The 26,222-nt window shown below is 44.7% G+C and overlaps 1 protein-coding gene across 1 annotated transcript; it reads left to right on the top strand.

The window, feature by feature from the left end:
• The first annotated feature begins 169 nt into the window (after window positions 1-169).
• Window positions 170-24,543, top strand: PRPF6 (pre-mRNA processing factor 6). The gene is made up of 21 exons (XM_033075032.2): window positions 170-345; window positions 1,369-1,537; window positions 2,362-2,480; window positions 2,955-3,033; window positions 3,664-3,840; window positions 4,631-4,786; window positions 5,442-5,536; window positions 6,236-6,392; window positions 6,600-6,762; window positions 9,551-9,669; window positions 10,336-10,554; window positions 11,867-11,989; window positions 12,837-12,958; window positions 14,082-14,220; window positions 15,341-15,460; window positions 16,709-16,885; window positions 17,659-17,792; window positions 18,269-18,360; window positions 20,339-20,453; window positions 22,396-22,522; window positions 23,275-24,543. The coding sequence occupies exons 1-21, from the start codon at window positions 275-277 to the stop codon at window positions 23,425-23,427; spliced, it is 2,826 nt and encodes a 941-aa protein (XP_032930923.1). The 5' UTR covers window positions 170-274; the 3' UTR covers window positions 23,428-24,543.
• The last annotated feature ends 1,679 nt before the right edge of the window (window positions 24,544-26,222 follow it).

The following is a 26,222-nucleotide window of genomic DNA, read 5'->3' as shown; positions in this document are numbered from 1 at the left end:
GCTACTCGTTTCAAAATAAAAATAATAAATTGCTATAAATGTTAAACTCCATGACAGCACAGCTCAGCATCCCGATCCTCAGCCCCATCAGGACCTCCAAGCCGCCAGGGGGCGCGCTGCTCCCCGGCGGGAGCGGAAGTGCCTCTCTGTCCTCGCGGGCAGCCCCCTCTGCTCCCGCCGCCACTTCCGCCGCCGCTGCCCGGCCGCCTCTCCCGGCTCTGCTCCGCTCCCTGCTCCGCTCCCGCTTCGGTCTCGCCTCGCCGCCACCGCCGTCATGAACAAGAAGAAGAAGCCGTTCTTGGGCATGCCCGCCCCCCTGGGCTACGTGCCAGGGCTGGGCCGCGGGTGAGACGCCGCCAGGCCTGGCCTGGCCCCCCCACCCCTGTTCCTTCTCAGCCCGGCCGCTCTGTCGGGCCCCGGGGCTCTCCCGAGCCCTTTCACTGCCCGGCTGGGCTCACACCTCCCTGCCCCACTCATCCCCGTCCCCTCGGTGTGGCCTCATGCGGCTTTTCAATGTTGTTCCTCCTAATGGTTCGCGTTCGCTCTTTAGCTGGGCGGATTTGTGTTTAAACGCGAACTTGGCTCCGAGCATGAGTTCCCTCGGGCTTCAGCCCGCAAAGGATTGTGTCCCTGCTGATTTTGTGTGTGTGTGGGACCGTATGAAAAATGATCAAACTGGGGGGCTCTAGATGACGGAACAGTGAGCGGGTTTGGTGGCAGCTGAGACTGTTTTTGGGGTGTCCTTTGCTGGCTGTGAGTTGTGTTCGTCCCCCACGGATTTACTGTTATTTTATCTGGGGAGATAAAATAAATTAAATGATAAAATAACAGCACCCACGAGGTGCTACCAGGTGAGTGTGGGGTTCAGAAGAGCTCCAGCTGCCCCATCCCTTTGCCCAGATCCCAGCCATGGTGCCCCAGAGCCTGCAGGGTCAGCTGAGAGACCCAGGGACTGAGTTTAGAAAGGAGGCCATGCACAGGATGGGTGGCAGAGCCATGAGCTGGGTGGTTTCAGTGCATTTGTGGAAAAAGTTCTCCATATAAAAGGTTGTCCAGAGAAGCTGTGGCTGCTAAATCCCTGGAAGTGTCCAAGGCCAGGCTGGATGGGTCTTGGAGCAGCCTGGGATAGTGGAAGGTGTCCCTGCCCATGGCAGGAGGTTGGAATGGGGTGAGCTCAGAGATCCCTTCCAACCCAATCCATTCCATGATTCCAAGCACATTTTCCCTTCTGGCTTTACGAATGTTGGTCATGGGGTGTGTCTGGTGCCATTCTCCCAGAAGAATGATATTTTCCCTGCCAGTCCTGAGCAGTGACTGTGACAGGCTGGTGTTGCAGTGAGCTAAGCAGCCCCTGGTTTATCCCTGCAGAGCCACGGGTTTCACCACCCGCTCGGATATCGGCCCTGCCCGCGATGCCAACGACCCCGTGGACGACCGGCACGCCCCGCCGGGCAAGAGGACTGTGGGGGACCAGATGAAGAAGAACCAGACAGCAGATGATGATGATGAGGATTTGAATGACACCAACTATGATGAGGTGAGGAGGTTTTCATCATGCTGCAGATGTTTTCTGCCAGGTGGAACAAGAATACCTGAACTTCCCACTCTTGCTATGAACCAGCTCTTAGCTGAGGCTTCAAACCCAGAATTTCCTGTAGTTTGCAGGCAGCAAAACAGTTTTTATTTATTGATTGAGTCCTCTGTATGCACAGTGACATGGTGCTTACAGATTTTTGTTCTGGCCTTGCTCCATGGTTGTGGTTTAATTACTGGTACAGAACCCTCAGAGTCTTGGGAAAATATCTAGAAACAAAAATTAATTTAAGTATTTCAGGGTTTTGTTTTTTTTAATTCTCCACAAATGAAAGCTTGTGCGCTTTGGCAAGATTGGACTTAATCTTGGAGGTCTTTTCCAACCTAAATGACTCTGTGCCATATGATGTCCTTAAATGGCCTGCATAGTCTCTTGTGTCTAAGTCCCACTTTGGTTGGTTGACTGTTATGATATTGTTTCTGCCTGCTTTCACTGGTATAAAAAGAAAAAGTGGTTAATGGAAGAGAATGACTTTTCTGTCCTGGGATCTCATTTATTGCTGAACAGAAGTGGTTTAGAGAGAGAAGCAATTTTGAAAGAAGCAATTTTGAAGCAGTTTTGCTTCAAATGGTGTGGGAGAATAAACACCACCATGGGGTGGTAGAAGGAGGATGCTTTTATTTAGAGATGTGTTAATCTGATGCAATGTTGTCAGAAACAGAAACCTGCATTTTCAGGTAATTTGTGGCTGTAGCAGGAACATAACAAAAACTTTAAAAAACTGCCTTTTCTTCCTCTTTTTTTTTCTCCTCTCTCCAATTTCCCAGTTCAATGGCTATGCTGGGAGCCTGTTCTCAAGTGGCCCCTATGAAAAAGATGATGAAGAAGCAGATGCTATTTATGCAGCTTTGGATAAGAGGATGGATGAACGAAGGAAAGAAAGGAGGTAGGATAAGCTACAGCACTGGCAGGGGGTGTTCTTTGGGTGATTGAGGATGACAGGTATTTTGTACCACTTGCTTTGATAGTGGATGTGGTGAAATTGCTTCACTGTAGTTAATTAAGAGTCACTGTAGTTCATTAAGATGAGGGGGGGAGATGCTGAACAGCTGATATTGATGCATCACTGCACAGTAGACTAGAAATTGTTAGTAAAGTCACCTCATGCTTGTGAACAGTATGTGTTACTTGTTAAATTCACTACTCGTTAAGAGGAGCTTAAAGACTGAAGACACTTGAAGATGTCTGTTATAATACTGTCTTATGTGATAAAGGATCCCTTGTTATAATGTTGATAATCTGAGCTTGGAAAAAATACCTTTTTTATACCCTTATCAAACCTTATCAAACATATTTTCATTTTAATCAAAGACTTGCCAAGTGTTACTTTGAGCATAACCTGAGTATTCCTTTTCCTAAGGGAACAACGAGAAAAAGAGGAAATAGAAAAGTACCGTATGGAACGACCCAAAATTCAACAGCAGTTCTCAGACTTGAAAGTAAGAAAAAAATATCTGAAATGTGACTTTTTATGAGATGCAAGAGGTGGCTGTGTGTTCTTTTGTGTGTGTTTGTTTCTTTGCTCAGATTTTGTGTGTTGATATTCTTTGCTATTCTCCAGATTAGAATTACTTTCTGTTGGAAGAATAAACACTGTTCATGTGGATACACAAGGCAGTGAAATTTTTACCAATTTTGATATGGTCATTTCTTGTGCTTTATAGAAGATGCTACACTTCTGTCTTTGGGGGAAACTGATAACTTGTTGGCATTGCAGAAGTAGCTGAGAAGGATCTCCTGACTAAATCTTCTTTTCAATAAAATGCATTGTTTAAGCTGTTGTCTAATAATTAGTAATAAACTACTCAATGCTCCAGGCAGTGGGATTAATCTGAATGTTTGTAGCACTGAATCTAATCACAAAATTGATTTGGAATCTCATTCTGGACTAAAACCAAATTCTAATTAAATACATCTAATTCTTTTGTGCATTGGACTAGGAAAAAAGTCTGACCCTTACGTGTTTCATTGATCTTGAATTATTTCAAGAAAATAAATCTATTAAGGAGTTAGAGCACTTAAAAAGCCATTTCTGCAGCAAATACTGATGACAACTCCTGTCTGCACAGCGGAAATTAGCGGAGGTTACTGAGGAGGAGTGGCTGAGCATTCCTGAGGTTGGCGATGCCAGGAACAAGCGGCAGAGGAATCCTCGCTATGAGAAGCTGACTCCTGTCCCTGACAGCTTCTTTGCAAAGCATTTGCAGTCAGGGGAGAATCACACTTCTGTGGACCCACGCCAGACAGTGAGTACACAGCAAACCTGGGCAAGCTCTAGCCAGACTGGATTAGAGATGAGTGTTAAACTGGCATTTGGGGAAAAGATACTTGACCAAAAAACTTGGTGTGGTTTGTGAGTCTGCCAGAGGAATTCTGAGTGTTAAACTCATGTACTTGCTGGAGACTTTTAGTGCACAGCCATTACCAGAGAAAACATGGGGATAGGCAGAGAAAATCTGGTTCTTGTTTTGAAGATGGAAGAAAGTGTTCCTTTTCCTATTTGCTGATTGCAGGGTGGTGATGGTTTGGGTGAGCATAACCATTTCTGTTACAATAGTATCTTGCAAAAAGGGAACAGAAAATAAAGTTTGCTTTCACTTGATGGTTTGCCTAGTTTTGGGGCAATTGTCTTAAAAATTGTTTGCCTTTCAGTCAACCAAAAATGAATTAATTTAGCTTGATGCTCTGTGGCCAGAGTCTACTGTGGTTATAGAATTATAGGAGCAGCTGACTGGCCCTAGCCTAGCTCCAGGTGTCCATGGGATTTCTATGCAGATATTCTTGTTTGGATGTGCCAGGTTCAGATGAATGTGCTTGAATTTTTCACTTGACTAAACTTTAGTAATTACCTAGATTTGCAAATCCTATATGAGAAATGTTTTGGGATCCAGGGAAGCCACATGAGAAGTACCTTTGGGGGTTTGGCATCCGTGTCCTGCAGCTTCTGGGGAAGTGCAGATCAGCCAATAGTCTGAATTATTTTTGAAATCTCAGAAGAGGTTTCAGGAATGACTTTCTCACTCTTTTCTCTCCTAGCAATTTGGTGGACTGAATACTCCATATCCAGGGGGTTTGAATACTCCATACCCAGGAGGAATGACACCAGGCTTGATGACACCTGGGACAGGTGAATTGGACATGAGGAAGATTGGCCAAGCCAGGAACACCTTGATGGATATGAGGCTAAGCCAGGTAAGGATGTTGGAAAGCAGGATCTGTCACAGGTATACCTGGGGTTGATGTTGTGCTGCTGTTTAAGTCTTGGTTTTAAAAATGTGTTAAATTCTCTTGGGTGTTAGAAGATCTAAGAACAGCTGGGCTGTGAAATAATTTTGTAGTCACTCTCCCCAAATCTCATGCCCTCAGAATGAGCAGAATTTCTTGAGAAATACAGTACATCCCTGGAATTCTTGGTCATTATGGGAGAACAGACTGCCTGGTTATACCAGAGGTGTCTTTGAGACAAACAGCACAGGTAGTTCTACCAAGAGAAGCATCTCTTCTGTCCTATGTAGGGATGCAGGAAAAATTGCTGAAAAACACTGATTTTCTTTTTCATTGATCTTTTAATCTAAATCTGGTTTATTCTAAAAAGAATGTCTTTAGCTGGCAGGGCTGCAAGACCTTTGGGTGACTGCTTGTCATCAGGCTGCTTCTTGTCTGGATTTTAATGTTGAAATTGTGTATTTTAGAAATATAAATAAGCTAATAAACAAGGCATTGTGTTCCTCCTGCCTTGCTTTTGGGAGCAGAGGAATGTCTAGGATTTTTGTAGATCCACAGTGTCTTTTTAGACATTCAGGGGCTCTGAGTGGTTGTTTCAGTAGCTCTGGCTTGATTTTCCCAGGTGTCGGACTCTGTGAGTGGCCAGACTGTAGTGGACCCTAAAGGATATTTAACAGACTTGAATTCCATGATTCCCACACATGGAGGAGATATCAAGTAAGTTTAAGAAGGATTAACAGATTTATCCTCTTAGCAGTGGCACTGATCCTACACGTAAATGGAAATCTGTCTGAGTGGGTGCTTTCAGCTGGCATTTAGTTTCTAAGAAATGCCAGATGAGTTTTTGAGGATGAATTCTTTTAACATGAGATCTGGTCTAGTCTTTCAGCTGAGTTATTAGCATCTGACCTGGATGCATCAATTGTGGAGATTGTTTCCAGTCCATCCCTATTTCCAAGCCAGAGTGATGGCAGTGTGTGGCTGCCTGCCAGCCAGGAAATAACCTGGTTAATTGTACCTGTGTGCTGCTAATTTAGGTTGATTGACGACCTCCTAGAACCTCTTTAGCCTGGAGTTTGACATCTGTTTCATAAAAAATTGCTATTTAAATCAGAGCAATGCCTGCAAATATTGATGCTAATTCTTGACTTACATCAGTGCTTGGGCTTATCAGCTTCTGGTTGCAAGTGCCCAGCTGTAATTCCCAAAAATCTTGCTTAAATACTTCACTGCTTTTCACTGTGATTTCGCTGTGTTGGTGTGTATTTGTAAGCTTGTTTTGGTAGAATGTAATTTGTGTCTCCAATATGGAAAAATTTGAGGTCATAGTTACTGTGCATCTGAGCATGTCCTGATTCAGGAGAATTGTTTCCAATGTGCTGAAAATTTACCTTCCTGTTTCTCCTCCTCCTTTAGTGATATCAAAAAAGCCCGTTTGCTCCTGAAATCTGTCCGAGAGACCAATCCTCATCATCCACCAGCCTGGATAGCATCAGCCCGACTGGAGGAGGTCACTGGCAAACTCCAGGTGGCTCGAAACCTCATCATGAAAGGAACAGAGATGTGCCCTAAGGTCAGAATTGCTTTGCTTGCCTGCTGACCCTTTTGGGAAAGTAGGAAAAAGTTGTGATTCATGAGCAACAAAACCTCTAACCTCGATTGAAGCTCTGTCTGATACAGCTTCACTGTCTACTGTATTACAAAACACCTGCTTAGCCAAAAGCTGTGATTTTATATCCTTGTTCTGATGTAAAGGAAGATGGGTTGTTTTTCCTGACAGAGTGAAGATGTTTGGTTGGAAGCTGCTCGGCTCCAGCCTGGAGATACAGCCAAGGCTGTCGTGGCCCAGGCTGTGCGGCACCTGCCGCAGTCTGTGCGGATCTACATCCGAGCAGCAGAGCTGGAGACAGACATCCGTGCCAAGAAACGTGTCCTCAGGAAAGGTGAGAGTCCTGTGGCCTCAGGGAGTGAAGGCATTGCACTCTTTGGATTGTAAGTTGTTCAAAATGTGGCCCTAAGTTCAGGTGCTTTTTTTTGCTTCCTTGTTGAAATTACAGTTTGTGTACTAATGGTGGAACTTGCTGCTGTTCAGCCAAAGAGCCAAGGTGTTGAGGTGTTTGTAAAAACATCCTTCAGCAGAAAGCTGCTGGTACTGAACAATTCCAAAATGGTCTTTCATTTACCTAAACCAATTCCAGCTTGGTCACAATTAGATAAGTAGATAAAAGCAATAAAAAATTATGTTCTAAGGATAAAAAGGTGTTCTAGATGTCACCTTGTGATACTTTTTGGAAAAGATACTGGAATTGAGTGTTCCTACTTGCTTGTAACCTGTTAGACACCACAGTGGCTGCTGCTGGAGGAGCTTTAGAGGTCTTGGGGTTCTCATATCATTGAGCCTGTTGAGCTGCAGGATTTGCTTTATTTTGACAAATAGCCTTTTTTGGTGCTTACCTGAAACCTCTTGGATTGCATTGCACTTGGAGGCTTTCCTCTTTCATGGAATTACTGTCTGTTTCCAAACAATGATCTCTTCAACAGCAGTTTGTTGTGTTGTCCTGAACCCAGGTCTTCCTCACAAGTTCCAAATGAGAATTCTTTGATTACTTTAAGTAGCTGGGCATGTATCAGTAGGGATTAGTTCCTTCATGACTACTGAATTGTATTAGTTACATCTCCTGACTTTAATCTAGACAGGGATAAGGGTCTGGGCTTAACACATTTACTGAATCATTGTGAAGCAGTCTGCCTGACAATGATTTTGGTTCAAAGGAATTAGTTGCCTCTCATCTCTTACGTCTTGCATGTAAAATTGCAGATCTCTAGTGAAATGACCTCTTACTACATCTGGATGAAAGGCACTTCAGAGTTGCTGGATTTGAAGTTCTAAAGAGTTCAGATATTAACTATTCAGTAGTTTTTTTTAATTTCCATTTGCTCTGCAGTGCAACATGGTGTGAAGTGTTGCTCCTCTGACACTGTGTGTCCTTCTCAGGAGCAGTCACAGATGTTGAACAGAAAAACACTTTTAGTGTTAAAGATCTGTGAGTCCGTCTGGGTAGGGGAGGGTCTTGTGTGAGAGCAGTGACTTACCCACTAAGTACTGAGCTTTGCTTCAAGCACTGTATTTATGAAGAGAAAAACATTTTGTTTTTGGAACCACCTACCTAATCTCTTGATACAAAGCTGTTAGTGGAATGGAACTGGATTTATCATTCTCTTCCCAGTTTCTGCCTGTTAACAGCTTCACAGTGCTCCTCTGCTGCCCAGGGAGCATCAGTAATGTGGAGCTTGGAGCCTTAAGTGGCAGTATAACCCATTATTTCTCCCAAAATAAAAAAGCCTGAGTGCTAGCTAGTGTCACTGAAGTGTGACCTTTCATAATGTGTTTTTCCTCTCTGCTTGCTGTGTGCATTCTTACCATCCAGCAGAACCTCTGAAGTTTTTAAAGCCTCAGTCTAACTGGAGACCCAGCAAGCTGGCTGAAATACAGCTTAAGGTCTAAAAATCAAATTCTGTATTTATGAAAACCGTGTTCTGTCCTGCAGAGTGATGCTTTCAGCTCTTGGAGGCTGACATTATTCACTTAAATTCTTCAGGAATATCTCCTGCTGCTGCAGACTTGGAGACAAATGGTTAATGCCTGTTGTAAATGTCTGTGTGTGTGGGATGTGCTCTGAGTTGATGCTCAGCACTGTGCCTCAGCCTCTGCAGCAATGCCTCAAGGAACAGCCTTGCCTGGAAGTCCAGTTAGTTCTAAAGTGGGTTTAGATGTCTTTTCCCACTCATTTTTGTGTCCCTGTGACTGTGCTTGCTTTATTGAAGAGGGATGTGCTCAGTCCTCTGTTACTATGGCACATTTGTGTACAGTCACCATGGAAGCAGTGCAAGTAATGCTGCAATGCAGCTGATTCCAGCAGTCTGGGGTGCAAATTGGAGTGACAAAAGCCTAAAAAGCCCTTTGGTTTTTTGGTCTCTCTTAACGAGATGGGCTAAGGAAAGTTGTTGTTTAGCATTTACTGTTTCAGACAGCACATGTAGGACAGGCTGCAGGGAATGCAGTTCTACCAGCAGCAGCTAAATAGACAAGATTAAGGAAGCCTTGAAGAATCCTGGTTAGATGGAGTCTGTATTGGATTGCTGGAAGCACACTTGGTACTCAAGGCTTAGTGTCAGTGAGACCTTTAAGTTTTTATGCATCCCTATTTTATATTTGCATGGCAGGACAACAGCTTTTTGGGAAGTTAAGCTGGGGTCCATTGAGCTGTCAGAAGAGGCCTACAGGAAAATTGCACTGTGAAGGGGCAGTTTCAATATGTAAGGAACAAGGCTGTATTATAGTTAGTGTTGAAGATGCTCCTTTTCTGTCAAGGCAGAGCCAGTGTGATTTAAGCTGCCCAGTTTTGAAGATCTTCATCTGCTCATTTGCTGAGACTGGAGGCTTTGTTCAGTCAGGTGTTTTACAGAGGAGGATGCAATTACAGCTTGTACAACAAAAAAGCCCTTGGCTCTCCAAAACCTGTTTCCAATTAAAATGATTAAGTGTTTTATTTTCTGATTTTAAATTCTCATTGTTGAAGCAAGAGCCCAAATAAGTAAATTCCCTCCCTTCCCTCCTTCAAGACATTTCCTTGTAATAGCAGGAATCCTTTATTAGATCATGTTTAAAAAATACAGCTCTCATTGGTAAACTGTTTTATCATTATTGACATAATTGTTTTGCCTCTCTAGCCCTTGAGCACGTTCCAAACTCGGTGCGTTTGTGGAAAGCAGCCGTGGAGCTGGAGGAACCTGAGGATGCCAGGATCATGCTGAGCAGGGCTGTGGAGTGCTGTCCCACCAGTGTTGAAGTGAGTTTAAAAAAAAAAAGTGAAATAATAAAAAAAACCCCTACACCCCACTTCAGGCTGCCAGTAGAGCTTTGCAGGCAAAAGGCAGGGTGAGCAGTGTTTCTCCACACAAGGTTTTCTCCCACATGCTTCATGCCACAGTGGAATGTGATGAGTAGTAGAATGTGTTTTTTTCCTTTGGAGTTAATTGTCTGGTGGTCATTACATGCCTCATTTTGGTGTGTAATTGTTAGGTTAGTCATGGCAGTGCACAGCTGTGCCTGCTGTAGGCACTGAGCCATGTTTGTGTCCATGTGTGGTGCCTTGACAGCTGGAAAAACAAGTGAGCATTTAACCTGGTGAATCTAAAAGTTACTCGTTTCTGAAACATAACCAGACTGTTCAATTCAGCTATTTGAGAGGTGATGTGAATAGAAAATAGGAGTGTAACAGCCCAGCAGATGGGGATGATACCCAGAGATGATCAGGACTGAGCTCCAAGGGCAGTAGCAGCTTGTTTCTCCTCTCCTCCATTGGTATTCCACAGCCTGCTTGCAGTGCTTGAGGACAGTTGCCAACCAGTAGCAAGCAGCGTGAAGCTGCTTATCTCTGTGGGCTGACACTGCCATACAGCAGCCTTGTCATCTCCTTGTTCTCATCTCAAATCCATCTTTTGTTGCTCTGCAGCTGTGGCTGGCGCTGGCAAGGCTGGAGACATATGAGAATGCTCGTAAAGTCCTTAACAAAGCCCGGGAGAATATCCCGACGGATCGTCACATCTGGATTACTGCTGCCAAACTGGAGGAGGCCAATGGAAACACCCAGATGGTGGAGAAAATCATTGACAGAGCCATCACATCTCTGAGGGCTAATGGTGTGGAAATCAACAGGGAGCAGTGGATACAGGTATGTGCTCAACCTTGAAGGCCCAGGGGGACTCTTCAGGTTCTGTTCTGAAGGCTGCTGATGGTGGGCTGGGTGTTATGGGACAGAGTCATTTTGCACCTGGCTTATCAGTGGAGGTCCCTGTGAAGAGACAAGAGATGAGACAAAAAAGCTCAGTAGGGTGAAAGCCATTATGTGATACCCTGGGGTAGTGTCACATGTGTTCTGCTGAGAGGTATCTGGTTTGCTTCTGTCATGGAACATAAGTAGCTTCGAGTAGAAGCAGCTGCTGCCTTAAGTAGGACAGAAGCTTAAAGCCTTCAGTGGAGGATTTACATATTCTTTGCATGTGTCTCTTGTGGCTTGGCAGGTGTTTGTCTGCCCCACAAGTCTTTGTCAAATGGCATTATGAGAAATCAATACAAATACTGCATTTGCAGCATGTAGAAAATACTGTACTGTACTGAAACTCTTTCCTCCTGAATGTTCTGTGCTTTGTTTGATTATAAGTCTTTAAAGCAGTTTCCTACTAAAATAATTTACAATGGGTCAAGGCAGCAAAATTTTGTTATACTGCTTAAGAGCATTGATAATGAATGAGGTATTTATTATTAAATGGATATCCTTGTTAACATTTAAAAAGATTCTGACTTTCTTTACAGCAGTAAAACAATTAAAGGTTAATTTCAACTTCTCTTTAAAAAAATCCACGAGCACAGCCTCTGCATCGTTGTGTTCTCGAGTTCCTTCTCAGTACTAGAACTGCTCCATTTCTGTTATCTGATCAGAGGGCTTTTCAACAAGTTTAAGCAAGACATGCTTGGCTTTCTGAAAGCTTTGTGTGTCAGGAAACTCCACTTTTCCATACATGCTCTTGTGAGAGAGTTTTTGCACCTTTGACTTTACACTGCTTGATGGGGTACTCTTAAATTTAGTTATTGCTAAGCCCTCACTGAGACTTAATCATCTCAAAGCTGAAAGAGGGTCAGTAGTTTTGATGTTACAATTCTTCCTTGTGAAATTTTTGCATTTTTTATTGGCCAGGTGCCTGCTTGGGTCAGCCCAGGGTTGTGGAGCTGTAGGAAAAGACTTCTGGGTCTGGAAAGATCACACATTGTCACCTTTTCAGTGATTGATGTGATCTGTTTCTTAACCAACTTGGGAATGATTCTGTGTGCAGCTTTAGCACCTTCCTCGTGGGTGCTCCTGTGTGTTTGAGCAGTGAGGGTTTGTGCTGTGGCAGTGACCACAATGTCTCTGTGTTTGTGCATGAGGAGTTGCCATTGCAGACTTTAACCTCTTGTGCTGAGCAGGGCTTTCCTCTTGTTTCTAGGATGCCGAGGAATGTGACAAAGCTGGAAGTGTGGCCACATGCCAGGCGATCATGAGAGCTGTGATTGGGATCGGGATCGAGGAAGAAGATCGGAAGCACACCTGGATGGAAGATGCAGACAGTGTATGACCAGCTGTGATACTGCTTTTTGTTGGGTTTATTTTATTGTGGGTTTGTATTTTTTTATTAGAGGAAATTAAATTGATGCCTGGGAAATGGCTTTCTCAGTGGAAGGGGATGTGATTCCCACACCACCTGCCTGCCTTTGGCCAGTCTCTACCTTGGGAGGTTATTATAGAGCTTTATTCAGATTTGAATTTTTACTAAACAAAAAGTTGACATTGGTATAGCTTGTCTGCTAGTTTGGTGTGCATTTTTTTTTTTTTTTTGTGAGTATGAGACATCAACAGAGGTTGAGTTATGAGTAAAGGAGCTGGGAGTTGAGTTTCAAGGCATAACCATTGTAGCTCAGGAGTTAATGTAAGACTGGACAAGGGAGTGGGTAAAAGTTTTACCAGGCTTTTTTTGCTTTAGGGGAATAGTTTGAACATGTGCTAAGAACTAAATCATATTTCAGCAAGAGAAATGTCCAACTTCACTGGCTTTAAATTGGGCTCAGAGCAGTGGGGGGCACATGCTGTGGTGCTTAGGGTTTTGCCTGTGAAATAACAAAATGAAGTGCTAACATGAGAGCCTTTCCAATGCCTTACTGAGGTTTCAAGCTGGCCTGTGAGTGTCAGTCCCACTGAAAGGCCAGGGATACTTGTCCTCTATAAAGGGATACTTAGAAATTCTTTCCTGCTTCCTTTTAAAAAGCTGCTTGTTAGTGTTCTGTTCTCTATTAATGCTTCAATTCATGGATTACACTGAGTTACTGAGTTCTGGGTTGAATTGTGCATGTGTAATTCCTGCTTGCTCTCGATTCCAGTGCTCCCCTAAGCTGACTTAGTCCTGATCTGTTTTCTCTCAGTGTGTTGCTCATAATGCCCTGGAGTGTGCCCGAGCCATTTATGCCTATGCCTTGCAAGTCTTCCCGAGCAAGAAGAGCGTGTGGCTGCGAGCAGCCTACTTTGAAAAGAACCACGGAACCAGGTACGTGTGCTGCACAATCCCTGGGTGGAGGGGCTCATCCCTGTGACAGGGGGACAGGCTGGGGAGGAAGGAAAACTCTACAGGATGATCCCTGGTGTGGTGCAAGTGCAGAGTTAGTACAGCTGGATGAAACTCACTGACGTTTTTTACAGATCTGACCTTCGTTGTTATTATTGTGCTCAGAACATCCTTAAGTTTTATGAAGTCATAAAATGGTTTTTGGCAATAGGGATTACATGGTAAAAATAGATGTGAAGAGACAAGGTAGGAACAATTGTCTTTAAGACGGCATCTCTGGAAAAATATAGGGATAAAATGACCTAAAACGTGTTTTATTTAGTTTTCATAGATAAACTACTTCATAGCTGAATGTGTCCAAGCATCTCTGGTATTTTCTGATTAAACACTGTAAATGTGTATCACATTCTGAATTAAGATTGGTGTTATACTGTTACAGCTCAGGCTCTTTTTAAAGTTTATTCAAAAGCTTTACATGTCAGAAACTTTCTGCCCTCAGCTTAGACTGAAGCAAACAATCTCTGCAGTAGGCCACTTATACATGTGGACTCATCCTCATTAAAGCCAGCAAGGCTATGTTGTGGAAGTTACTGCAGATGCTGAGCTCTTCCTCATTCAAGCCTTTTTTTTATTGGGAACAAATATGCCTTCTCTTTTGATGTTATTTTCCCATGTTTCCCAGTGGTGGCTGGCTTTTAAGCCCTATGTTCTACCTGAAAAGTGTATTTACCAGAGGAGAAAAAAATAAACTGCATAAGATCAAGCCAACTTCATCTGATAATTCTGGAAACCTTCCTGTCTCAGTTTCTACTGAGGTTTGTTAAGCAAAATGGCTCTTTCCAAGAGAAGGAGCTGTTTGTGTGAGGGCTCTTTCCACAAAGGCTATCAAAGGTATCTGAACAATGAGCCGTTTGTGGAGTGCTGATTTCAGAGCCCTTGTGAAAAAAGACCCCACCCTTTCCTTGTTATGAAACAACTTATCAAGGTTTACAACATTGGACTTTGCAACAATATTTATAACACCGAGTGATAGTGGAAGTGGTGTGAGACAACTTGCCTTTGGCAGTACCTTGAGGGATTGTAACTTGCTGTTTCTTGTCTTCAGAGAATCCTTGGAGGCTCTTCTGCAGAGAGCTGTTGCTCACTGTCCCAAAGCAGAGGTGCTGTGGCTCATGGGAGCCAAATCCAAGTGGCTGGCAGGAGATGTGCCAGCAGCCAGAAGCATCTTGGCCCTGGCTTTCCAGGTGGGTCTGTCACACTTGTCAGAGGGTGTTAAAAGTGACAGGTAAAGAATACAGGGCAGGCTTTTTCTGTCAACACCTGATTCCTGCTGCCTTTCAAAGTGAAGGAGGCTTCTGCTTTTCTTTGATTGCTTTGTGTGGCAAGATGTTCTCCTGTAAAATAGCAGCAAGCTGGAAGCAAGGCTGTGGTACTGCTCTGTTAGTAATTCTACACCAGATTCTGAGCTGGAACAAGTTGTCCAGAGAGGTTGTGGCTACCCAGTCCCTGGAAGTGTTGAAAGCCACATTGGATGGGGCAGCCTGGTCTGGTGCATGGCATCCCTACCCCTGGGATTGGGATGAGATGATCTTTAATGTCCCTTCCAACCCAAACCGGCCTTTGATTCTATGAGTTTGGAAACCATCAGTTTTACTAACATGGCTTCCATCAACCCCAGTCATGGATCAAAATCCTGTTGTCTTGGGTCTTCTCAGGGAAGGGGTTGTGGTCTGCCCTAATGAGGTCACTGCATTACGTATGTCTTGGATCAGACCCACTAATGAAGGGAATTGCCTGCTGGATGCTGTAGCAAAGATAGGCAGAGAGTTTCTAATACTGGGAATCAGGCTTAAAAGCTAAGTTAAAAAAAAAAAAAAAAAGACAGGTCCTGAAATGGAAGGTAAAAGATACTTCCTTAATCTGCTCTCTGTGCTCTTTGTTACTAGGCTGAAAAGTTCTTGACACTGAAATGACTTTTATTGGAAGGGTTTTCACATACCTCAGTGGGGAATTCAAGCTGCAGCTCTTTTGCTTGAGGGTAATAAAATGAGGGTCTCATTGTGGCAGACCCTGTGATGTTTTCAGTATTTAAACTGGAAGTTCAGAAGATCAAGCATTGCTGCTTTTCAACAATTGAGAAGCATCCAACTTCTAAACTGGCATATATCTTTGTGTTGCCCATCTGTTTTGGAGGATTTCTATAAACTTCAAAGGTCAAAGAAGACTGGGAGGAGCTTGAACTGAAAAAAAATCCTACTGTGGATTGACAAAGCTCTGATTTCAATTTTAATCTGGATCAAACAGAGGATTAAATCTGCTGTTGATTCACTGTGTGCATTTGTCTGTCACTTTGTGTTCTTGCAGGCCAACCCCAACAGCGAGGAGATCTGGCTGGCTGCCGTGAAGCTCGAGTCTGAGAACAATGAGTATGAAAGAGCGAGGAGGCTGCTGGCAAAGGCTCGCAGCAGTGCCCCCACAGCAAGGGTAAGGACGTGGGGAGGGTGGAGAGGCTCAGGCCTCTTGGCCACAGGGGATTTGGGACGGAAGGAGGAGTTCCTTCAGTTCTGTGGCCGTAGGGATTGACCGTGTGGCTCCCTGCCATTGCCTTCCAGGGCATGTGGCCGCTCTGCCGAGCGCTTCTCCAGCAAATTGCGACACAAAGTCGTGGCACGATGGGAAAAAAAGGCTAGGATCAAGTGAAGGGTTTCAACTGGTTTTTTACACAAATGGCAAAAGTCAGGAAATTCCCAGTTTACAGCTGTTTGTGTAATGTTTGTTTTGCATAAAAGTACATCTTGGAAAAAAGAGAAAATACTTTCACAGAAGACTCACTTATGCTTCTACTAAGGACAGCTCTGGGGTGGTTTGGTGCTTAAAGTTACACTCCTGTGTTTATCTCCAGTTACCTCTGGTATGATAAACTCTGTCGATTTTCAGCTCTTCAAACAAAAGCATTTTAACTTGTCCAAGTAAACGAAAAGTTAGTTTGATCCCTGTCCTCTGTTCCTCCCCCTCAGTTGTTGTTACATCCTACATCTTTTTAACTGTCCTCTTCCTCCCTGAGCCAGGGAGCTTCTGCAGCTGGGGCTGAAGCTCTGCTCTCAGACTTGATGCCTCTCTTGTGAGGTCACAGTGGGGGAGTTTGGGAATGGGGAGGATGGGGATCAAAGAGCAGTGAGAGAGCCTTTGGTTTGTGATATATTTCTCATAGCTGTGACTTCCCTGCATAGACAGAATGAAGGATTTGGGGGATAGAAAAGTACATGTACCAGTTTGGAATGAACAGGACAACAGTTAGGGCCTGAAACCATAAGTAAGAAAAGGTGTTCTTCGTAGCTTGGATTTGAGGAGATCAGATTGTGCTGGTGAAGGAGGCTCAGGTTTGTTAATTGGCTGTGCTGTTAAAGCTGTGCTCTTTATACAAATACTGCTTTTCCAACCCAAGCTGTTCTATGATTCTCAGATAATGCAAATGCCAGCTCTGTGTTAATAATTATGTAAATAGGTGAGATACAGATTGATTGCACCAACTCCTTTGGTATTTGCATTTACATTTCTCATTGCTACTTGTTCTGTTATTATTTAGCTCTGAGATTTTAATTTTTATTTTACTTCAAACTGTGACTAATCAATAGCATTCTAATGGATGCATGTAAGTGGGAACCTGCTGCTCTGGCACAGTAATGGTGTTTTAATGGCTGCTGGTGGTAAACAGCTTTGGTTTGTTCCCAGGTCTTCATGAAGTCTGTGAAGTTGGAGTGGGTGCTTGGGAACATTGCTGCAGCCCAGGAGCTCTGTGAGGAAGCCCTGAAGCACTATGAGGACTTCCCCAAACTGTGGATGATGAAAGGGCAGATTGAGGAACAAAAAGAGCTGGTAGAGAAAGCACGTGAGGCTTATAATCAAGGGGTAAGATGGATGTTACTGCAGGTTTGCTTTGTGCTGCAGGCATGGAGAGATGTCTGTCTTTGAATCAAAATGGAGAGCCAAAGACATGATTTCTGTCATTGGTTAAAACAGTAAAAGAAAAAATAAATAAGCAAGAATTTCCATTACCCATTACCCATATGCAAGATTGACTTTCTTGCTTGATGGAGTTCTCTGTATGCCTGACTCCTCACAAGCAGGAAAAAAGGCTTTGCACAGTAATTCTCTAAGACCTGTAATGACTAAAACCAGAACCCTTAAAAGAAAATCTTTTCTCAGCAGCTCTTAGATACATGCTGTGAAAGGAGGTGGCCTACAGAGCACTCCTCTCTCTTTTAAATGGTAATTGGTGTCCTTGGGTATGAATACTCAAAGTCGACAGCCATCAAAGTCATTTGGACACAGGTTTCTGCCAGTGTCTGTGACTCCCTGCACACTCTGCTGTGGTTTGGGGCTGTATGAGAGCCCTCCATTTGCAGAAAGAGCACAAATTGTAGCTGTGTTAAGGGAGGTGTGTTCTTTCTCTTACTGCTGGGATAGCTCAGTCATACCTGATGTACCTGACTATTTTGGATACAGGAAAAACTTCACTTCTGTGCTGTGAGACTAACTGGAGAAATTTGAAATATGTAATCAACTTGATCTCTCTTCTTCTAAACTCTCCAGGAGCATATAGGGAGGGAAGTTCTTTTCTATAGGAGTTACAATAGTTTTTTTCAAGTTTACTGATGAGCATACTTTTTTTAAAAAAACAGTTGAAGAAGTGCCCCCATTCCATACCCCTGTGGCTTTTGCTGTCCAGGCTGGAGGAGAAAGTCGGGCAGCTGACTAGAGCCAGAGCCATCTTGGAAAAGTCTCGCCTGAAGAATCCAAAGAATCCAGATCTCTGGTGAGTTGTGTGGCATTGGACTGAATTTGGGCTACAAATTCAATCTGTTCTTCAGGCCAGCTATTTCACATCATCTGAGCCCTTTGAGCCTGTGATTTAGGACCACGCCTATCCTGGAGTTTCTTCTGGACTAATAACTTCCCTGAATAGCAGAAATGCTTTGGTGATCCTGGCTAGCTCCTCTAAGGATCTGGGAACTAGTTATTTCTTAACTGGTAATTGTAGTGCACAGAGCATGCAGAGTGCACAGGGCTCTTTCCTTTCTGTTACAGTCCCTTTTTCAGATTGTTTTTTATCTGGGCTTTTATGGAATGAAAGTCACATTTATTTTTAGTGGAGAGGAATGGGAAGATGTCAGTCACCTACACATATTCAGAATGTGGGCAGATGCTTGCAGTTTCCAGTGACCCTCCTCACTGATTGTTTCAGCCTAGTGAGTGTTGTCATAAATATCATCAGAGTCCCTTCCCTACCAGGTTGGAGTCTGTGCGCTTGGAGTACCGAGCTGGGCTGAAGAACATTGCAAACACTCTGATGGCCAAGGCACTGCAGGAGTGCCCCAATTCAGGTGAGCTGGATCTTAGTTCCACCTTAAACACAATTGTTTTTCCCAGTTGATAGAAGCACATTTTTTCTCAAGGTGTCCTTTCTGACCAGGTCTCAGAATATGGTGTTTTGGAGAGGTGTCAGCATCCTTCTGCAAAGGAAATGTTGAGGGTCTTTGAGAACAATCCCAGTTACTTTGTGCTCCCTCACACCTGAGGGGCCATGGGTTGGTGTTGTTCCATTTTTCTGCAGTATCCAGTATATTACTGGGTCTGTGGTCCACAGTTTGTCCCCAGGCTTCCTGCAAGAACATCTTGGATATGGGTGGGCTTTTCTCGGAAGCTGCTAGAAGTCTGCCAAGGTTTAAAATGAAAGAAAGATGCTTCAGTGTTCGTAGTTAGGAAGTTCTGTGGAAAAAGAATGGTGCTTTCCCTCTCCCTCTGGAGTACAGCTGGCCTTAGGAGATTCCCAGTTGCTGGTTTGCCTGCACTGGTTGCACTGCTGTGAGTTTAATAACTTGTACTGGCAGTGAATTTCCACCACAGTCATGATTAGGGGATCATGAACCATAAATGTTCAGTCCTGGTTTTTGTTTATTTTAGCTCATGTAAGAAAAGGCTAAGAGGTCATATGATGTAAGTCAGTTAGTTCTAACCAGCAGTGGAAACATTTGCCTCTTGGGATGGGAGGATAAAGTGTCTAACACATCCCTGTTTTGGGGCAGAATTGCAGGAAGACTTAATTATTTAAACACGATGTCTTTGGGGAGGAGATGTCTCATAACTACAAATTGTAGTAACTTACTGCAGGACAAGGCTTGGCTTGCCTTCAGGCTAGGTTTTGAAAGGTGGCTGCTTAAGTCCCAGTGAAATAATTGGGAATTAAATGACTTTTATGACATTATAAACTCATTGCAAGGTACTCTGCATGCGAGTGGGTCACCAAAGCAGCACTACCCAAAATCCTGCTTTGTTTTTGTGAATGACCTAATGAGTGTTTGCCACCACAGGCTATTTTACAGATCTGCTGTTGCTATGGAAATGGGCAGCAGGATCTCAGTTTTTGTTTAAACAATTGCTTCCAACTTTATCTTAGACCTCAACAAACCATAATCAAAGCCCGCAGGACTTGGCTCGTTGGCCACCTGCGGTCATGTAAACCAGAGGTTTGGGTCCATTGAGTGCTGAATTGATTCCTGATGGGTGGCAGGCTGCACAAAGAATAAGATAGAAATATTATGGTGTTTGTGATCCTATACATAAAGAGCAAGAAGAAGAGTCTCTCTGCTGTCTGTCACTGCAGTTATCAAAGCTCGTGTGTGTTCCCGTGGTGCTGTTTATGGGAAGCAAGAGAGCTTTGATGGAGTCCTGGCAGACACCAGCTCTCAGGCTTTGCTTTGAAGTGATCAGGTGTGCCTGGCTGACATGAGAAATTGCAGATTTCATGCTCCCCTGAGCATATTTCCTTCCTTGCTTTTGGCAGTGAGAGGAGCTAGGGATTAAACCCAGCTTTCTTGGATCTATTCTGTCCTTCATCAATGTGTGTGGAGCCAGCATCAATAAGACTGTGGTGCTCTCCAGCACCCTTGAAACTTCTCCCAGACTGTGCTTTGCACTTTTTGAGACTTCTGCCACTGCAGTTGCCTGATGAAGCAGACAGATACCTTTCCCTTTGGAAATGCTGATTTGCCCTCTCTATCCCAGAGTTTGCAGTGTCTCATCTGAAAAGCCTGAGCTCTGGGTTAGGCAGTACTGGAGCTGTAGGAATTGTGGTACAGAAACTCTGAGAGCTGAAGCTCCAGCGTGGTGCACACTAAAAATTCAGAGTACTGAAGGAAGTATCTGTGTGGAAAGAGTGATCTGGGATGAGGCTGGGGATGAATAACCATCAGGGTGGGGGCTGTACTGCTGCTTGTGTTGCAGAGCAGTGGCCTGATGTCAGGGTGGGGAGGGTTAACCTCAAAATAACACTAAACAATCTTCCTACTTGATTTGATTAAGGAATCCTGTGGTCAGAGGCAATTTTCCTTGAAGCGCGACCGCAACGAAAGACCAAGAGTGTGGATGCTCTCAAGAAGTGTGAACATGACCCACATGTCCTGCTGGCTGTGGCCAAGTGAGTTCCTGTGCTTGATGCTATAAAAACATCCGTGTCTGTGTGTAGCTGCTTGCAGGATGGAGCACTGCACTCCCGCACAGCCATGTGATTCTGGCTGCAGCAGCTCTAATAGGTCCCAAAGCAAGGAGCTGTCTCCTAGTAACTGTGCAAATCTCTCCCTTGATTCCAAGTGGGGAATGTCAGCCTGCCCTCCAGCTGTTCTGGTGGGTCTGGGACTGGCACAGGTAGCAATCCACTCACACAAAGCCCTTTGCCAGTGCTGGGTATTGGCACCCTGCAAGCTTCTTTCTTTCTGTCCCTTGGAGAGGATTTCATTGTGCTGTCAGGTGAGCTAGGATTTATTAAGTGGTTCAGGATATATTTTAAGTATCTGTGAAAATAGGTATTTTTTTGTTGGTTATTTTTCATGTTTTATGTGGATGACTGTGTAGTTTTCATCTTTTCTCTCTATCCTAAATTCTGTCAGGTGTCTTTTTAAATTCTGAGCTAGATATTCTGTTCCTGAGTGTCTCCTATGTCAGTGTTCTTCAGCTGTGCCCAGCCATTCTGTAGTTTGCTTCTCTGAAAGGGGAAGATAATAGGAATTCTTTTGTCCTGGTTGAGTTGTGAGGAATCCAGTGCTGAAAACTCACTGTTAGAATTGACTTTTGCCTCATCCTGCTCTGATGTGTGAACAGCCTTACAGCAGCTGTGGTGGAAACAAACTTACTTTTCTCCCTTTGTGAATAGCAGAAGAGGTTAATACAGGAGACATTGTTGCCCAATTCTTTCACAACTCTACTTTATAAGCCAAAGAAAACTGTAGGATACACTCCAGTGACTGCAACACTGGGTTCTGCCAGATCCTGACAGCTGACTTGTTCAGCTTTAGCAGCAAGTGAGAAAAATGTTAACTTCTGCTTTATGGCAACTGCTCCCAGGCCCCTTCTGGTGCAACCTCAGGCTGTTTAACAGCTAATCCCAACACAAACAGCTTCCACCACCCATCAGGACTTGCCTCTGTAGGTACAGGGTGCCACACATCTGTGACAAACTTTTGTTAAATATGTTGCTGAAAATGGCCACTACCTGCAGGTGTTAAACCTCTGCTATCATTGTTCTTGCTCTTGTAAATCACAGTTTATTTAACACAGAACAATCAAGAGTATTATAGGGCTTAAAAACAATCACATAAGCTGTATAATTTTATGACAGGCTAAGCCCTTTATGAGGGGTGGCTGATTTGATAAGGACCTTATAGCTCAAATGAACTCTTTAATGCAAAGGAGTGAAACCAAGAGACTCTTGACTTAGGTGGTTCTTTACTGGGGAGAGATTTCTGCATTGACCAGTGCCTGGATGAAATGGCAGCAGTGGGGCTGTGCCAGGCTGGGGTTTGAGTGCAGAAGCTTCCATGCTTGGTTTTCCTTAGAAAATGGGGCTGACAAGGCAAGTCCGCTCCACTTCACTCCAGCAGGCTTTGTGGGTGTGAACATCTGACTGTACAGCAGCCAGTTACCAGCTTTTAGAAGTTACTTAATTGTTAGATGCTGAGATTGACTAGAAACATAAAGAAACGGAAGGAGTGGGAATAGATACAGGGGTGTAATCCTGCCTCTTCCACACCAAATCTGGAACAGCAAAATTAAAGCAATTGAGGCAGCAAAGGTTGAGCTTCCTCTCTCAGCAGAGTCTTGTCTGTGCCTGGGGCCCAGTTATCCTCGAAGTTATCCTGCCTCACTGTGGGGCAGTGAAGAGGAAGTGCTGGATGTTCTTTTTAGTCCTCCACTCCCTTCCCGGGGGCAGGATGGTCTGCAAATTGCCTAAAAATCTGCTGTTCACCTCTTGAGAGAGCAAAGAATTGGAACACCTGCAGAACCTTTAAGCTGGAGCTCTTGTGGGTTGGTATCTTCCTCTAAAGTGAGGCTGTTTGTCAACTCCCCTCTGCTTTTCCCAACAGGCTCTTCTGGAGCGAGCGTAAAATCACCAAGGCCAGAGAGTGGTTCCACCGCACAGTGAAGATTGACTCTGACCTGGGGGATGCCTGGGCCTTCTTTTACAAATTTGAGCTGCAGCATGGCACAGAGGTGAGTGTGTGCCTGGGAACAGGGGAGGCAGCAGCAGCAATCCCTACCTGCCAGGGTTTACCCAGCCCTGGGATTGCAGCAGTGCTGGGCTGAGCACGCTGCCACTGCTCCTGCCTGTGTGGTCACAGGGGAGGCTGGCTGTCACGCCTGGTCATGAATGAGCATGAACAGGCCTGTGGGGTGGCTTTTAAAAGGTGCTGTCATTAGCTGAGCTGTGTATCAGGCTGCTTTGCTGTCCACAGTCCTGCTGGTTCATGCAAAAATCTCTGAAATCAATCTTCCTCTTGTAAAACTCAAACTTGCTCAGAATTGTGCTAGAATTGTGGTGCTGGGTTTGTGTAACTGTGGCTGTTTCTTCCCGAGTGTTGAGTACAGGTTGCACGTGAACACAACCAGAGGAACAGCCAGCTCTAATCTCTTACAGCAGTTTTTACTGCTTGTACTACTGGAAATGATGGGGGTGTTTATCTTCTGACTTCAGAGAGACCTTTCGCTTGACACAGCTCCTGCAGGTGGTAATGCACAGGAAGTTTCTGCTGCAATAGCCAAAACTTGCTTACCTGCAGTTCAGCCAACTGGTTCAGCCAGGCAGGAGACTTGCTGCTTCTGAATTTTGACTTGGACTTCTTTTGAAAATAACAGACCCCAAACCCCACCATAATCTTTGGAAGAGTGTTTGAATCAGGGAGGGTTCAGTTTTTGGCTGTGTTCTGGAGCAAACCAGGACAAACTGTAATTTCTCTTCCCTGTAGGAACAACAAGAAGAGGTGAGGAAGCGCTGTGAGAATGCCGAACCTCGCCACGGAGAGCTCTGGTGTGATGTCTCCAAGGACATAGAGAACTGGCAGAAAAAGATTGGAGAGATTCTTGTGCTTGTGGCAGCCAAGCTGAAAAATACCTTCTAGAGTGTGCTGGCCTCAACTGCCTCAGAGCTACCTGTAGGACTTAACCTGCTCGTGCTGCGTTTGCCCTTTCAGTGGCACAGGTTTTGAAGGACAAGACATGGATGATGATAGGAAAGAGCTTTCTCCCAAAAGTAAAAGCTGCTTCCTTCTTTCCCCAGCGCGGCCATCAGCTTCTGCAGCACATGGGAACATTGTAGCTGGTGTCACATAGGAGACTGGAGCAGTCTTGTGAGGCTCTGTTGGCATTTCCGTGTTGATTCCTGGTCCCCCCCTGCAAACACAAGCTTTAATTAGCACGTGTATGGATTCTGACATGTGGCAGTCCCTCTGTTTTTGGCCCTGGCATGTGTTCCCTGTCCCCCTTTAGTGTTTGGCCCATCTAATGTGGTTCCTTGTCAGTAGATCTGGGTTGTTGCTGTTGGAATACACTGAGTGTCCTTGAAGGAGATGGGTGGAGTTTTGGGAGCAGCCCAGCAGCGCAGGGAAAGGTCTGGGCTGGCTCCTCTGTAGGTGCTTTAGTTTGGTCTGTGCTAACAAGCTGCTGCACAGCTTGGAGGTTTTCCTCCAACCTGAGTAGCTGGAGCATTTTGTCAATTTCAAAAGCATATTTTTAGAGAACTTCTACTCAATTTTTAGATGTATATAGTAAAGCTTATTCTTTTAGGTGTCTGAGTTCACTGAGCACAGTGGTGGTTTAAAGTAACAAGGCAAAACTCAGCAATCCCTGAAAGCCCTTTTGAAGGAAGAACATTTATTTAGAGCTGTTGGGAGACTGTGCTGTTACACAGCTGTGACTGCGTGTGGCTGGGAGGTTTGGGATGGCTCCCTCCAAGTGAAGATAGAAAAAAAGCAAACTCAAGAGAGGAAAAGCTTTGTGTTTGGGACCCTTTGTACACTGTCTTTAATTTTCTACACTTGTGATCTGTACTATTTTCACCCCAACCTCCTGACTTTCTTGTGATCATAGAATAAGAAGCTGTACTGTCTTACACCTGAGGCTGTAGCAGCTGTATCCAGGTCTGTCGATGTGCATTATCCCATGTATTTAGTTGGAGGAGAAACTCCCTTATTACTTGTTGGAGAATATGTATAAAATACAGTTTCTTTTTTTGTTTCCTTCTGTTGTCTTCAAGCGTGGTCTTGCCCTTTGATTCTGACTGGGAAGAGTGGGTCTGATAGCAGAAACCTTTGGACTTATCAGGCTCCCACCACTCTGGGAAGCTGCCTGCCAGTGGTGGCTGCTCCAAGCTGGGCTGCAACCTCTTGCCAAAACGGATGAGAAGCCCAAAACAACTCTTTTAATGCTGGAGCAGAAACGGTTGGTGTGGAAGCAAAAGCCTTTTTTTTCTTTGGGTTCCTAATGGAAACTCTGGTGCATTCTCTGGAATAGCTGATGAAAGGGATGTCCTGTGGAATTGTAGTTTCCCAAAGGTGAGTGAGAGGCGTTGAGAGTTGAGTGGCTCTTGCTCAGGGATTTTGAACCATTGCTGGCATCCTTCAGTGGAAGAAGGATCTCTGAGCCCACTCAGTGGAAGAGTTTGGGAAGGGGAGTGGAGGTAATGCTCAAAGGAGAGGGTAGACATGGCAAGGGAACCTGACTGGACAGGAATTTGAGACTGAGGCAGCAACTGCAGGATAAAAACAAGTTTAAAAGTAGTTTTCAATGTGTGCTGTCCTTCAGCCTCTTGTGCTCAGATGGGGGCTATATCCTGCTTTTCTGAGCAGGGAATGTAGTGTTCTGATTCCAGCTGTAGTGATGTGCTGGGGAAAGCTGGGTGCCTGTGGTGCATAAATCCCTTTGCCCAGCAGTGCTGTGGTGTTGGTGGCTGCAGATTTGGGAATGGGAAATGGAAGTGGGAATTGTAGTGGTGTGGCTTTTCCTCCTGGGAGGATTCCTGACTTGTGCTGGAAGTATTTCACAGGTAACACAGGTGCAACCCACTTGGTTCCTCATGCTACCCCTGCCTCTTGCTTAGGTGGCAGCACCACATCTTGCAAGGAGTTTTTGGGATGTGGAAGCCCCAAGGAAGGGGCCCTGTGCTGGATGCTGTGCCACCTTCTCTCAGCATCAGGCTCCTTTGGCCACCTGCTCCTGCTACCTGCAGCTTCCCTTTCCTTTGGGCTGCATTCCTTAGCTTGGAGATTATTTTTTTTCTTACTTAAAAGGGATCCTCAATCTTAGAGCCTTTTAATGTTTGTAGATGTCTTGGTGGTTTTTAAATGGATTATGGCACCCATGAATTTTAGCTATATATAGAGCTCAATAAAGAAATTATATGGGTCCTGTCCCAGTGGAATGCTGCAGTGTGCTGTGGGTCTCACTTCCTGGGGAGGAACATTTCCACCAAGCTGAGCAGAGCTGGGTTATTCACCATTTGTTCTATTTCTTACTCAATCACCCACATTCAGCTCCTCAGCGGAGCCTTGTTGCTGTCAGTTCAGTTTTTCCCAAAATTGATACGAATTAAGTCAGGGCAATTTTTGTGCAGGGGGTGAGGTACAAAATGCAGAGGGGAAGGAGGAGAAGGCTTTGGTTGGAAGCACGAGGACACTCCTCGTGTTGATATTTTGGGGGTCTCACCCTGGACAGTCACTTTTGCCGCGGCTTGGTGCCGTTGTCAGTGTTCACCCGCTGCCGTCTGTGACTCCAGAGTCAAACAAGCACCCCACGCCAACAGAAATCGAAACTGCGGGGGTTTGCAGCACAGCGTGCAGCTCCGGGATAGGGATGGGACGCGTGGGTTGGGATCCCCGGCTGGGTGCGAGCAGGGGGCAGTGCCCTGGGGCAGTGGGGA

Source organism: Catharus ustulatus, chromosome 17 (genome assembly GCF_009819885.2).
Source record: "Catharus ustulatus isolate bCatUst1 chromosome 17, bCatUst1.pri.v2, whole genome shotgun sequence".
Lineage (NCBI taxonomy): Eukaryota > Metazoa > Chordata > Aves > Passeriformes > Turdidae > Catharus > Catharus ustulatus.
This window is presented reverse-complemented; position numbering and strand designations above follow the sequence as displayed.